Here is a 12,774-nt window from a genome sequence, read left to right as displayed (position 1 = left end):
TAAACGTAGCCTGCAAGAAGGTTTATAGCTGAAAATCATTCTATGGAACAAAATCAGTTCGAGAAATGTTTAGTGTATTTTGTTCTATTGTTTTTCTACATGTTTTCATCGTTTGTAGGAAAAGTATTAAAACGGTTTTTCGACTGAAGCTGTAGGTGCGAAGATTATGTTTATCTCACTATATTTCTCTCACTTTAATGTCCAACGTCAACGTCAAAGCACTCACAGTGTGAAATTGTTACTTGGACCATGAGCGACTGTCGCTGTCAAAAGGCCATCTTGTTTTTTCGTTCCTTTTTCTTGTAGACACCGACGTGTAGAAAACGTGTTGAGCGTTTCGTGTGTCGAAAATTTCCCAATTTAAATCGAAATGGTAAGCTTTCCGACATAAAATAGTGTTTTTCTGGTGTAATAGCGCACGATGTATTGAGGTGAAGTGTAGTTGGTTGTAAAACTCCCTGTTGCAGTCAGTTTCTGGCAATCACAAATGCAATGGTCCCGTTCAGCATCCCATGGTGGAGACGTGTGTCTGGACTGGTAGAATATCACGGCTGCTGGGGATCTATTTGTGTGACCCAGTGGTTGATCTAGTATGATCAGAGACTTGACCGGAAAGGGAAGCCACGAAAATACACAGCCCAATAAAATCAGGCTCTCCGTAAACAAAATATTTAGGGTTGCACCGACGCTCCCTAACCTCACAAATTCTCGGTACTTATACAGATGTTTCTTTTTCTTTTCTCGTCCGCACAGGGGTTCGTTAAAGTAGTAAAGAACAAGCAGTACTTCAAGCGTTATCAGGTCAGGTTCCGCCGCCGCCGTGAGGGAAAGACCGACTACTATGCCCGCAAGCGCCTGATTTTCCAGGACAAAAACAAATACAATACGCCGAAGTTCCGTCTGATTGTTCGTCTCAGCAATCGCGACATCACCTGTCAGATTGCGTACGCCCGCATCGAGGGAGATCGCATTGTGTGTGCGGCTTACTCGCACGAGCTGCCACGTTATGGTGTGAAGGTTGGTTTGACCAACTATGCCGCCGCGTACTGCACCGGTCTGCTGGCTGCTCGCCGTATTCTGCAGAAGCTGCGCCTGGACACGCTGTATGCCGGTTGTACCGATGTGACCGGTGAGGAGTATCTGGTGGAGGCCATCGACGATGGTCCGGCAGCCTTCCGGTGCTACCTGGATGTGGGTCTGGCCCGCACCACTACCGGTGCCCGTGTGTTCGGCGCGATGAAGGGAGCCGTCGATGGCGGACTGAACATTCCGCACTCCGTCAAGCGTTTCCCGGGATACAGCGCCGAGAACAAGAGCTTCAACGCGGAAATGCATCGTGACCATATCTTCGGTCTGCATGTTGCCAACTACATGCGCACCTTGGAGGAGGAGGATGAGGAGGCATTCAAGCGCCAGTTCAGCAAGTACATTGCCCTGGGCATCAAGGCTGATGATGTAAGTAGTTTTTGGACATGAAGTAATTTTGATTCAGTTGTGTGAAAGCAATGACATCAAATCCACCACGTCCATTCAAATTACTGTCGTCGATCTTTATTGCAAGTGTCGCGCCAGTGTCCGAAAATGGACCACATAAACTGCGACTAAAATAGTTCGGAGTGTGCGGGATCATTCCACCTAGCAAACTTCCTTGTATTTTTCGTACATTTTCATTCTAATATTTACGAAGTTGAGCATCAAATCGGTTAAAATATTTATCTTGGAAGCTAATGAGCGCTTTGTGTAACGATTTTCTCCTTTCGCAGATTGAAACCATCTACAAGAATGCCCACGCCGCCATCCGCAAGGATCCTGCCTTCACGAAGAAACCCGAGAAGAAGGTCACCAAGAAGCGGTGGACGCTGGCCAAACTGCCGCTCGAGGTCCGCAAGGAGAAAATCGCGAAGCACAAGGCCGATTTCCTGGCCAAGATCCAGGCCGACGTCGAAGCCTAAACCGGCTAAACCGTGGTCGATCGTTCTCTTCGTGGTTCTGTCTTCTCCCGAGCAGCGGAAGGCGAGCAACAGAAAAACATTCGTTTATTGTTTGCTTCTTCTATTCGCTGAAGATAAACATTATGTTTAAACAGTAACTGTGGATTTTGTTTGTCGCGTTTTGGTGTCTTACAACGTTAAGGGAAGAATTGTGTTGTGTGGTGCGAGTGCGAAGTTCTGATTCGCATCGATAGCAGTTTCCTGTCGTTTCTCTAGATGATCTGCAACCCCTCGTTGAGTGTTGTGAAGTGAAGGAGAAACCAGATCGCCTAGATTAGGATGAAATGGTAATAAATGTAATGTTTCTATTCAGCCGAATTGGAATCAAATAATTGGCGCGGTTTGAATTTTGTTGTTCATCAACACTCGCTTCGAACAAGAAGAAGAATTTTTGATTAACACTAATTTCTAGATTGTAAGCTTGGTTTGATCTTGAAAGGGGTCAAAAATATATACATCTTTCAAATTTGGTATTTTAAAAAGCCAGATAAATCAGTTCAATGTTCACGATGTATTGGGCAACCTGTTTGAGATACTAAGCCGTCCGAAAATTAGATTAGTACTCAAGCCATCATTGTTATTTTTGGTCATACAATCTCAGGCAGCTAAACAATTGGCAATTATTTGCTATTCTAGCAGTCATCAACAGTGGAGATGTTTGACTGCTAAATTTAATTTGGGGTTTTCGTCTAATACCTTCGGTTACTTGTGACGAAATGAAGTGTAGGATAGGTACATGCGTAGGAAGTTGGTGAACGATTTATTCTATTTTTACGAATACCGCTGACAATTAAACAGGGATTAACAAAACTTGCCGTATTCCATAGCATAGCAATTTGAGAAGTCAGTGCAGCTGTGTTTCCAATGCACCGCAGGCCGATTCAAGTTGCCGGTTGAGGGCCATGAAGTTTTGGAAATGTTCGCCTCACAAAATTAACCATCGGACAATGACAGTGCCATCTATGGGACGCTACGGGATGATGCTTCCCAGTGAAAAAACCATTGCACGCACTGTTGCGCAAACCGGTGGACATAAACACTTTTACTCCAACATCTTTTTACACATTTTGTTTCCACCAAGTTTCGTGCAAATTTATGGATGAATCGAATACAAATGAAATGTTCCACAACATATGAAGAGTCATTTATTTTATTTCATTGTGATTTTAAAATTATGTACTTTTAGAGACAATTACAAGAAAACTTAATTTATAAGGTCCCGCGTTTTTGGTTTTGTTTTCCAAGCTCACAAAATACTAAAGAAGATGCTGTAATTTTGGTATAAGAATTAACAACATTACGGCATTTGCGAAATGGCTAGTGCCAATCGGTTACGATTGTTTCCTTTCAGTTGGTTGGGAGTCGCACCCCCAAGCAAAACAGCACTTGACAGTTGTTCGTACAGGTTTGCGCAAAATTGTTCGCTGGGGAATATCTGCTCGAAATGCTTGCTGGGGAAGTTCCGCAAGAAGTGCTCCAAGTTGCAAGAAGAATAATTCGTAAATGATCAATTGTGCGGCATTTAACGCGATTCAGGAATACGGTGCCAGCATTGCGGATGAAGAAAGGATTGTCGGGAGTGTGTTAAATCGTTTCTCTAGTCGCGCATTGCAAAACAGTACGGTGTGCAAAGTTGAAACAGATCGCATTCGCTGAATGAGCACGGTTCGCGGCCATCTTGAAAGTGAGGCAACACAAACACACTCACTAACGGAGACACGTACGTACGTGCGCCGCGCACATACACACAACGTCGCCTTTGCCGCTGCCCGTAGTAAGAGCTAAAACTTACTGGTTCCTCTGTTTTCGGTCTGAGAAAACGGATCGCTGTGGACGGAATCCGTGTGATTTCGTACCATCCCGAACGCTCAACTTCCTGTGCTGGTAGTCAGTGGAGTTGGTGGCGCCGCTCTTACCGTAACAACGCTTCACTCCATGGCTGGGCATTAGAAGCTGGATCTAGGAAGGCGCAGGAAAAAAAACCCTCAATCACTTATACACCACCAGCTCTCGGTCTCTCGCATACGCATACGACATCGGTTACCTCCACCCCGACCCCAACATTTGTGTGGCCCCTTGTGTTGCAGTGGAAGCAAAGGAAACGGTAGCAGGAAAATCCGAACGGTTGCATCCGAACGCGGGACTACATTATCCGGCGCTCGAACATTCTGGTGCGAAAGGAATAAAGTTGCCAAAGTGTTGTACAGCAGAAGCAGCAGCAGCAAAAGCTGGAGCGAAGCGAACGCAGAGGTCAAGAAGCTTTTGGAGCGCGCGCCAGAACCATTCCGAAGGCCCGTTTTGCATGAGTAGATTATGTATGATATCTGTGAGCAGATGTGTACATAGCCATGGCTGCGACGCGAAAGTTGCAAGGTGAGAAGAATTGAGCGGAATTTCGGTGATGGTTTATTGCATTTGGTGGCCAATAGAAAGTGACAATTGGTGGCGTTTTCGTACAGAACAAGGTGCCGAAGAAGAAGGAGCAATGGCAACAATTATCCTGTATGCCGTTCTTGTGAATGTTCCAAAATGTGTTTGCAACCGATCGAAGACGGCTATGCATTTCTGATTTGAATATGGTGATTGTGCAAATTTGTTTGCAAATAATCTGCACAGATACTGTGCATGATGTTCAGTGAAATGATGCTACTGAAGGCAGCTAAAAAAGGCAAGCTTGAGACGGTGATAATATGGATAAAATGCAAAGGGTGTTTTATAGTGATTGGAATCTAAGATGTTACGAGCATTGGAGCTGGCTTGTTTTAGTGTAAAAAACTTCAATAAAAGCCCATTTTATGAGAGCACCGGTTGCTTCTCGAGACAAATGAGGATCTAATTGGGGGTTTGAATGAATGAAATGAATTGCAACACACAGTCCGCCCGAGAAAGTGGCTCCGGTGATTGTAACGTGTTCTGCGTGGATATGTGTGTGATATCGGACGGCGAGAAATTGATGCTAATGAAGTGTGTCTGTGAGCATGGGAAACACTGTAGCTAACGAATTGACATATGACGGAAGGCACCGGCGACGCTCGTAACACACTGTCAGTTGAAAATGAATCACATGTATTGCTATAAACAAAAGCAGCTACATAAACATGTTCCCTATCATGAATGGAATATCTTTCCGTGCCGACACCACGTACGGCAAACAGAAGCCATTCTTTTATTTTATTAAAAAGAAAGCGTACTTAGAAATGTAGCTAGAAGCTGTTATGCGTGAATTTCACCATATTTTTGATCCTCACTTTTCACATTTGTTCAAAACTTGGCAGCATTTATAATAATCTTGTTCTTGTCTCTATTTTTTAGGTGAAATCGATCGGTGTCTGAAGAAAGTCACCGAGGGTGTAGAAACGTTTGAAGATATTTGGCAGAAAGTTCATAATGCTACAAATAGCAATCAAAAAGTATGTCCACAACGGCAGGTTCCAACAGGATTACGACAACATACTGAACGGCAAATGATCTCTGTTTCTCTCTCTCTCTCTCTCTCTCTCTCTCTCTCTCTCTCTCTCTCTCTCTCTCTCTCTCTCTCTACCTTTCTCTCGAAGGAAAAGTATGAAGCGGATCTCAAGAAGGAAATTAAAAAGTTACAGCGATTACGCGATCAAATCAAATCATGGATCGCTTCCGGCGAGATCAAGGATAAAAGCGCTTTGCTGGAAAACCGCCGGCTCATAGAAACCGTAAGCGTAACACACCGCTGGTGGCGATTTTATAAAAAAATATTAAAATTCTGTATGTTTGTATTTCTAACACCTACCACCTATAGCAAATGGAGCGGTTTAAGGTGGTCGAGCGGGAAACGAAAACGAAAGCATACTCGAAGGAGGGCTTAGGTGCGGCCCAGAAGATGGATCCGGCGCAGCGGGAAAAGGAAGAAATTAGCTCGTGGCTAACGACATCCATTACCTCGCTGCAGATACAGATCGATCAGTTCGAGTGTGAGATCGAGTCACTTTTAGCGGGGAAGAAAAAGAAACTCGATAAGGATAAGCAGGACAAGATGGACGAGCTGAAGGGTAAGCTGGAGAGGCACAAGTTCCATGTCACGAAGCTGGAGACGCTGCTGCGAATGCTCGATAATGACGGTGTCGAGGTGGAGCAGATCAAGAAGATCAAGGAAGACGTCGAATACTACATCGATTCCTCGCAGGAGCCCGACTTTGAGGAGAACGAATACATCTACGACGATATCATCGGACTGGATGACGTGGAAATCTCTGGTATGTTTACGCCTTGTGGCAGATTTAGTGGTTTTAGTCGTGTTCGTTGAAATATGACCGTTTCGTTCGTTTGCTTCCCCTTTTTCCCACAGGCATCCCGGTGTCGACCGGTACGGATAGCAATAACAGCAATGAGACAGCAGGATCGCCAAGCAGTCTAATATCTGGAACTAGTCCGGCGCAGTCACCGGTGCTAAACTACAGTGCCAGCACGTTACACAATCACAGTAGCGATCTGTCTGCCGATAATAACAATCTGAATGAGAAACGTTCGAAGAGCGAGGGCACGAAGATTACGGTAAGTGAATAGTGGAGTGGATGTTTTTTTTTTTAAATTTGCCCCGGCGATGAGATTAAAATATGCGTTTTGTTTTTGTGTCTTTTTGGACCTTGTTTACGGTTCACTAGCCGGTGAAACCGACCGCAATCCGCGCTAGCAAGGTGGACCCGTCCGTCACCGCTGTCAGTAATGCCGTTAACAACAACGGCAGCAGTAATAGCACCAGTAACAGTAGTAGTACTATCAGCAACAACAATACGTCCAAGACCGGGCTGATCAGCTCCACGCCTAGCAAAAATCATACTAATGCTGCCGCGGCGTTACCGAACATGTTGGTGCTACCACAGCCGCCCAACAGTATACCCATCATTGGACCCGCTTTTGCTGCCGTTGCGAAACAACATCCTAGTGAGTATATACGTGAGTAAATCGAAAACAGTGCAGCACATGAAAATGTGCTGTGCGAAAGGATATGCAAAATGTTGCTGTTATGCTCGTCAGCGGCAAGCAGCAACGAGAAACGTTGGTAAAAACAATTAACGATTATTTCCCTGCTTTTAGAAAATGGTTCTATACTCCAGCCCAGCACGCCCACCAGCACGGGGGCAGCGGGCGCGTCACCATCGTCAGCGAGTGGGCCACTGCAAACGCAAGCAACGAATGCATCGAATGTTTTTAGCAGCCTCAGTCAGATAATTAATACATCTCAACCTAAGCTTAGTCAGCAGCAGCAGCAGCAACAAACGCAGAACAGTTTACCGAGCGCTGCGGCCGTTGTCGCTGCAGCGAACAGCAGCAGTGTGCCGGCCACGACACAGTCGAGCGCATCGTCACAGCAGCAAGCACAGCAGCAGGCACAGCCACAACAGCAACAATCCCAGCAGATTCCTCCCGGTCAGAATTCCATGCTACTTCACAATGCCTTGTCGTCGGCATCGAGTACGGAGAGCAACAATCATGTAATGAGTACATCGTCCGCGTCTACCATCAGTAGTAGCGGGGCGAACGTTATTAATAACTGTGTCTCTCCCAGCAATTCCGCAGTCAGTAGCAGGTAAGTGAATCGTTTCGACGTGACCTGGTGTGCCCGTTTGGTCACGACAAATTCTAACGAGTTCTTCTGCCCTTTGTTCCGCGGTTTTGTTTCGTGTCTTTTTTATAGAGCGTCACCCAGTTTGATGTCACCACCGCAGCAACAACAACAGCAGCAGTTGTTGAACGGTCCTACAACACTCGGTAAGCGCAATGGTTGTGTTGTGTATCACCGAACACACTTCACCCCCACCGGGAAGCCGTGTGTTGTGTAACATTTGGCGCATGTAATGATTCATTGATGCTATTTCCGTGTTCTTTCTCTCTCGTTTGTGGTGCACGTTCTATCGCCCTTTGTAGCGCAAGAAGTGATAAATAGAACAGGAGTTCTCGAAACTGGTCCAAGCACCAATCCAAACGCGCTAATGCAGCAGCAGAGCCAACAGCAACAACCTAATCCGCAGGGCACGGCAGCGGCAGCGACGGTGGCATCCACTGCGCAGCAACAGCAAGCAGTGCAAGCGGCGGCCGTAGCAGCACAAGCAGCGGCAGTGGCCGCGGTGGCTGGTCAGCAGCAGCAGCAGCAGCAGCAGCAGCAGCAACAACAACAGCAATCGCAACAGCAGCAACCACAACCACAGCCAGCAGATTCGAGACAGGCTGGGCCAGTTCCTTCGAATCAACCCCCACAAACACAATCGGGCGGCCCGTCGTTTATGGTCGATGCTAGCGGTGTACCAACTGGGGCGAACGCGGGCAACCTACTACCAACATCGTCAGCTACTGCCATCACGAATGGACCGAACACGATCATTAACACAAACTCTAGTATTTCGAACGCCGCCAACGTGAACAGCGGCCCCGGCGGCATGAAGTCTTCTGCCGGTACGCACGAAGCCTGCATACCACCGCTACTTGGCGTGGCACCTTTAGGCACGTCAAAACTGCAGAAGGAGCATCAAATACAAGTAATGATACCGGTGTGATAGGAGATTACGGAGGACTAAAGTACTGACCCGATTGCTTGTTCCGTTGTCTTTTCAGTTCCAACTCATGGAAGCCGCCTACTATCATCTGCCAACACCAAGCGATTCAGAGAGGCTAAGGCCGTACTTGCAACGTCAACCTGTCCAAACTCCACCGCACTTTCCACAGGTTCGTTTTTTTTTCGAGAAGCAGTTTCAATGTTATGTTGTTTATGTTAGTGGCAATGGAGCCCTCAATTTGCAAATCATGAACATGTTAATTGAATGTTCTTTTGATTTGCTTTAATATAGCTCGTAAAAGGCGAGACTTGTAAAGTGAGATCAGAGTGCTTATAATTTATAATTCGCTTTTATTAGTATTAGTTTTCTGTGTTTGTGCTGGTTTAGGCTGTATTGTATAATTATGCAGTAATGCTATACTTGATGCTAATGTCATACTTTTATTGCATTTCAGCAACAACTTCCACATTCTGAAACGGTAGAGTTTTTCCAGCGTCTATCACCCGAAACGCTCTTCTTCGTGTTTTACTACATGGAGGGAACGAAGGCTCAATATCTAGCCGCTAAGGCGCTGAAGAAACAGAGCTGGAGATTTCATACGAAATATATGATGTGGTTCCAGCGCCACGAAGAACCGAAAGTGATCAACGAAGAGTACGAGCAGGTAAGAAATGGGATGAAGTTTTGTAATTAGATTGAATTTGTAATTGAATTCATGGATAGATTATACTAATCATTGATCGATTATCGCGGGGCGCCAGTCCCACACGACATGAAACCCAACCCAACCGGACCGTTTCCCCCGTAGCAAGGACTAACCTATTCGGCAATGTGATAGTCATAAAAAAAGTCTTTTTCATCGGCATAACAACCTCAGGTTGAGGTCTAGCCCTGCCATTTCTGGCTTACTTTTGGAATTTATTTAGCCGTAGTGGGATAATCAGTGCGGCGTATGGTAGATTGGTCTGAATGGGATTTTGGACCGGTCCTGTCGTGTGAAAAGCGGCGTCGCTTCCAATACACTACCGGGCCGTCCCCTATAAAAAAAGTCTGCTAAACCAGAAATTACAGGCATGACCGTGATCTAGTTGGTTGTTTCGCCAAGAATAAAAATCATACTAAAATATTGCTTAATTGCTCTTGTTACTAATCGCACAATGATCTCATCTCATTGAGTATACTTCTAACAATTTATTTCTCTCTATCTCTCTCTCTGCTTTCTAGGGAACCTACATCTATTTTGACTATGAAAAATGGGGCCAGCGTAAAAAGGAAGGGTTTACGTTTGAATACAAGTACTTAGAAGACAGGGACCTGAATTGATCTTTACAGATTACGGAACTCCTTTTTTAAAAAATATGTGGAAAACAAAATGAAACGCAAAAAAATTGATCAATAAAAACTATAAAATGTTCTGAAAACAAAAATCACTCCCCTCCAGGATGGCAAAACTCACAACAACAAAAGAGAGAAACATAAAACGAAAATACAAGTACGGGAAAGACACGAAACAGATATGTGTTTCATGCGGAAGTGATCACTGGACGGAAAATGATGGAAAACGGAGTACATAAACACTCATGCACACACAATGACACAATGTCAATGTATAATTTTCCGGTAGCTTCATTTTACTTCAACCACATACACGGCATCAATCATGCGGTGCGATCGAATGGTGAACAAAAAGACGTACAAATCAACTGGCAAACGGCTTGAAATTGTACACCCACATCGATGGCCACCCGTACATCCCAGAATCATCAGTCCCAACTTTAAGCTAGTTGGGAGAAACGTCGAGAGCCGGCAGAGCTCACTGAAGTCTCATTTGAATTGTGATTTGTTTGTTCTTCGTAAGTCGGACTTTTAAGAAACTCTCCTGTGTACATATATCAGCGGTGCTCTCGTCCCCGGACTGATTCAATCAACTTCTTCAAACACAATTTAGAGCGATCTGGAACATAAAGCGAATCGATGCGAGGGATATGTTGTGCTTTGTATACCGTTTCTCATCGCCATCGTGTCGAACTGCTCGGGAATGTCAATTGCCTGTTGAGCGTAAATTTGTATTACCTCTGGGATAGTGTTGCGAAAAACAAACGAGTACTGTACGATACGATGAATTTTGCAAGTCGGCTACGAGTGTTCCAAAAGAGACGAGAAGCGCGTACATTGTGTAGTAAACATTTAACAGCGTAAGAACCCACTCCCACACACACAACGTAAACACATAAACACCCATGATTGATTGATGATAGAAAATAGATTTTAAAACTTCAAAACGTGAAAACGGAAAAGATGAAGAGATGTAAAATAACGTAAACAAATCAGAAGAAAAAAGGTTAGAGAAAAAAAATCATAAAAAGTATGCAAAACATGAAGCATCCCGTTCGCAATGAGGTAAAAGAATAATAAGCGAGAGTGGGCTATTTTGTAGATCAAATGGTTCGGTCATGCGTTAGTTTCCCATTTTCTGTATTCTGCGTGCAGGAATAAATATCATTTCATCCTCAACACCACATGCTTAGAGGGTTAGTAGGCTTACGGTGATTACACAAACGAACAAAAAAAAAAACCCGAGACGATTTAAAAAGAAATTGCTTCAACATCTTACAACACAGTATCCGGTTCGAGGCGAAAAAGCGAACATGATTTGCAAATGACCATAACAGTTACAACACACACACACATTCAATCATCTGTCCATACAATAATTCTAGTGAGGGATATGTGATGAGCGTTAGAAGATTGCAACAGGCACTGTATATGTTAATTGAAACACTATTTGGTGTGAAATTCTCTCACACAATCTTTTGCCCCTCTTTTTCCGACGTTACTGTTACCTTGTTTGGGTGGTTATTATTGAACTTGCAAAACTGGACTGGTTTGAGTGTAGAAAGCATCTCCCGTTTTTTTAAAAAGGCACATTGTGTTGATCACGCGCGCATTAGTAGGTGCCGATACGCGTGCATGTAGGAAGGTATCGATAATCTCTCAACTCTGTACATGCAGGAAAACAACATGTCCAATAATCCATTCGAATCAAAGAGTCTGTAAAAGAATTGTAAATCATGTAATTGCAGAAAAACAAAAGCTTCAGAGGCGGGGGTGAACAACCTTCTGAGTACTTGAACAAAGCATCAAGACAGAAAAAAAAACAATCGCAACATACGGAATATTCCACCGTGCAAATCATACACACAGTGGCCTGTTGGGTTTGAGTTGCCTGTAGCACGTTGTGCCCTCCGAGTAAAAGCAAGCAATCCTTTACACACCATTCATTAATGCAGGTCGTCATACCCGACGGAGCACGATCCTTTGACGTCTCTTTCAATGACAGATTGGTCGAATGCGAGGCGGGATGTAGATATACGGATAAGGCGAACAAATGTTAAGTGGCCCCTTTGCATCCGCTGGACCTCCAAGGGGGTGTAAAGAAGCGATCAGCTGCCCTCTCCCTAGCGCGCGCCACAAGTTGTTTCACTAGAACGGGTATCTACATCTGTTAGTTGAATTTGTGTGTAAAAAGTAGTCGTCCGACAGTAGGTTCGTTCGTTAGTAAGTGCTGGACGTGTAGGGGTCTAGTTGTGCTGCTCGAGACGGGTTGACGGGTGTTACTGCTGTCGAAATGAATTGATGCCACTGTTCCCGAGAGTCTAGAGATAATCACTCCAAATCGAAAAGGAAATATCGTAACCCTTTTCGAGCGTGCTGCTGCGAACGTTTTGCGTAGTAAAAGAGAGAGAAGAAGAAGAAAAAATATGATCGCTCAGTAGTAAATAACTAAAACAAAAAAAAAGAACTGATTCCGAGTGCAAAACCGACAACAGGAAAACAAAAAAAAGTGGAGGAAATGAGTTCCATAAATCTTCTCCCCCCGCGTAAAGCTGGTGGTCGTGCAGTCGCAGATTTATTTTTAGGCTAAATACTGCCAAGGAAGACGATCTGCTGCTTGGAGTAAGAAATAAAACAAGAAAAAAAAAGATCGGAGAAGAAAACAAAAACAAATAAATGAATATGAATTGAAAAACAACGTAAAAAACGGATAAAGAAACACAAACGCAGACACAAACAAAAGTAAGCAAAAGGAAGGCTAAAACAAAACAACAAGCAAATTGTAGAAAATGAAAAATATAGAAAAAAAACATACAAAAGGAAGTAAAAACGAAGTTGCTAATACAAAGAAAAAAATAAACACCCCTCCGTTAGCAACTGTCGCGATAAATATCCGCGTTCGTGAGCTAAAGCTAAAATCG

The 12,774-nt window shown here is 44.3% G+C and overlaps 2 protein-coding genes across 4 annotated transcripts; both read left to right on the top strand.

Annotated features, from left to right (window-relative positions):
- The first annotated feature begins 233 nt into the window (after positions 1-233).
- LOC128305758 (60S ribosomal protein L5) lies at positions 234-2,089 on the top strand. Its single transcript, XM_053043354.1, has 3 exons — positions 234-373; positions 754-1,455; positions 1,764-2,089. The coding sequence occupies exons 1-3, from the start codon at positions 371-373 to the stop codon at positions 1,950-1,952; spliced, it is 894 nt and encodes a 297-aa protein (XP_052899314.1). The 5' UTR covers positions 234-370; the 3' UTR covers positions 1,953-2,089.
- A 1,387-nt stretch (positions 2,090-3,476) lies between these two features.
- On the top strand, positions 3,477-12,573 carry LOC128300659 (CCR4-NOT transcription complex subunit 3). Of its 3 annotated transcripts, none has more exons than XM_053036792.1 (12): positions 3,477-4,364; positions 5,304-5,401; positions 5,552-5,680; positions 5,767-6,220; positions 6,313-6,518; positions 6,629-6,920; positions 7,062-7,554; positions 7,663-7,736; positions 7,893-8,500; positions 8,577-8,687; positions 8,973-9,182; positions 9,743-12,573. In XM_053036792.1, exons 1-12 carry the CDS (start codon positions 4,340-4,342, stop codon positions 9,839-9,841), a joined length of 2,799 nt encoding a protein of 932 aa, XP_052892752.1. In that variant the 5' UTR covers positions 3,477-4,339; the 3' UTR covers positions 9,842-12,573. The 3 variants fall into 3 exon arrangements, with proteins under 3 accessions (XP_052892752.1, XP_052892753.1, XP_052892751.1); XM_053036793.1 differs by having other exon boundaries at positions 5,546-5,680; positions 6,629-6,908; XM_053036791.1 differs by having other exon boundaries at positions 5,546-5,680.
- Positions 12,574-12,774: the final 201 nt, after the last annotated feature.

This window comes from Anopheles moucheti, chromosome 3 (assembly GCF_943734755.1).
Source record: "Anopheles moucheti chromosome 3, idAnoMoucSN_F20_07, whole genome shotgun sequence".
In the NCBI taxonomy this organism is placed as follows: Eukaryota; Metazoa; Arthropoda; class Insecta; order Diptera; family Culicidae; genus Anopheles; species Anopheles moucheti.
The sequence above is the reverse complement of the archived record's forward strand: the minus strand, read 5'-3'. Positions and strand labels throughout refer to the sequence as shown.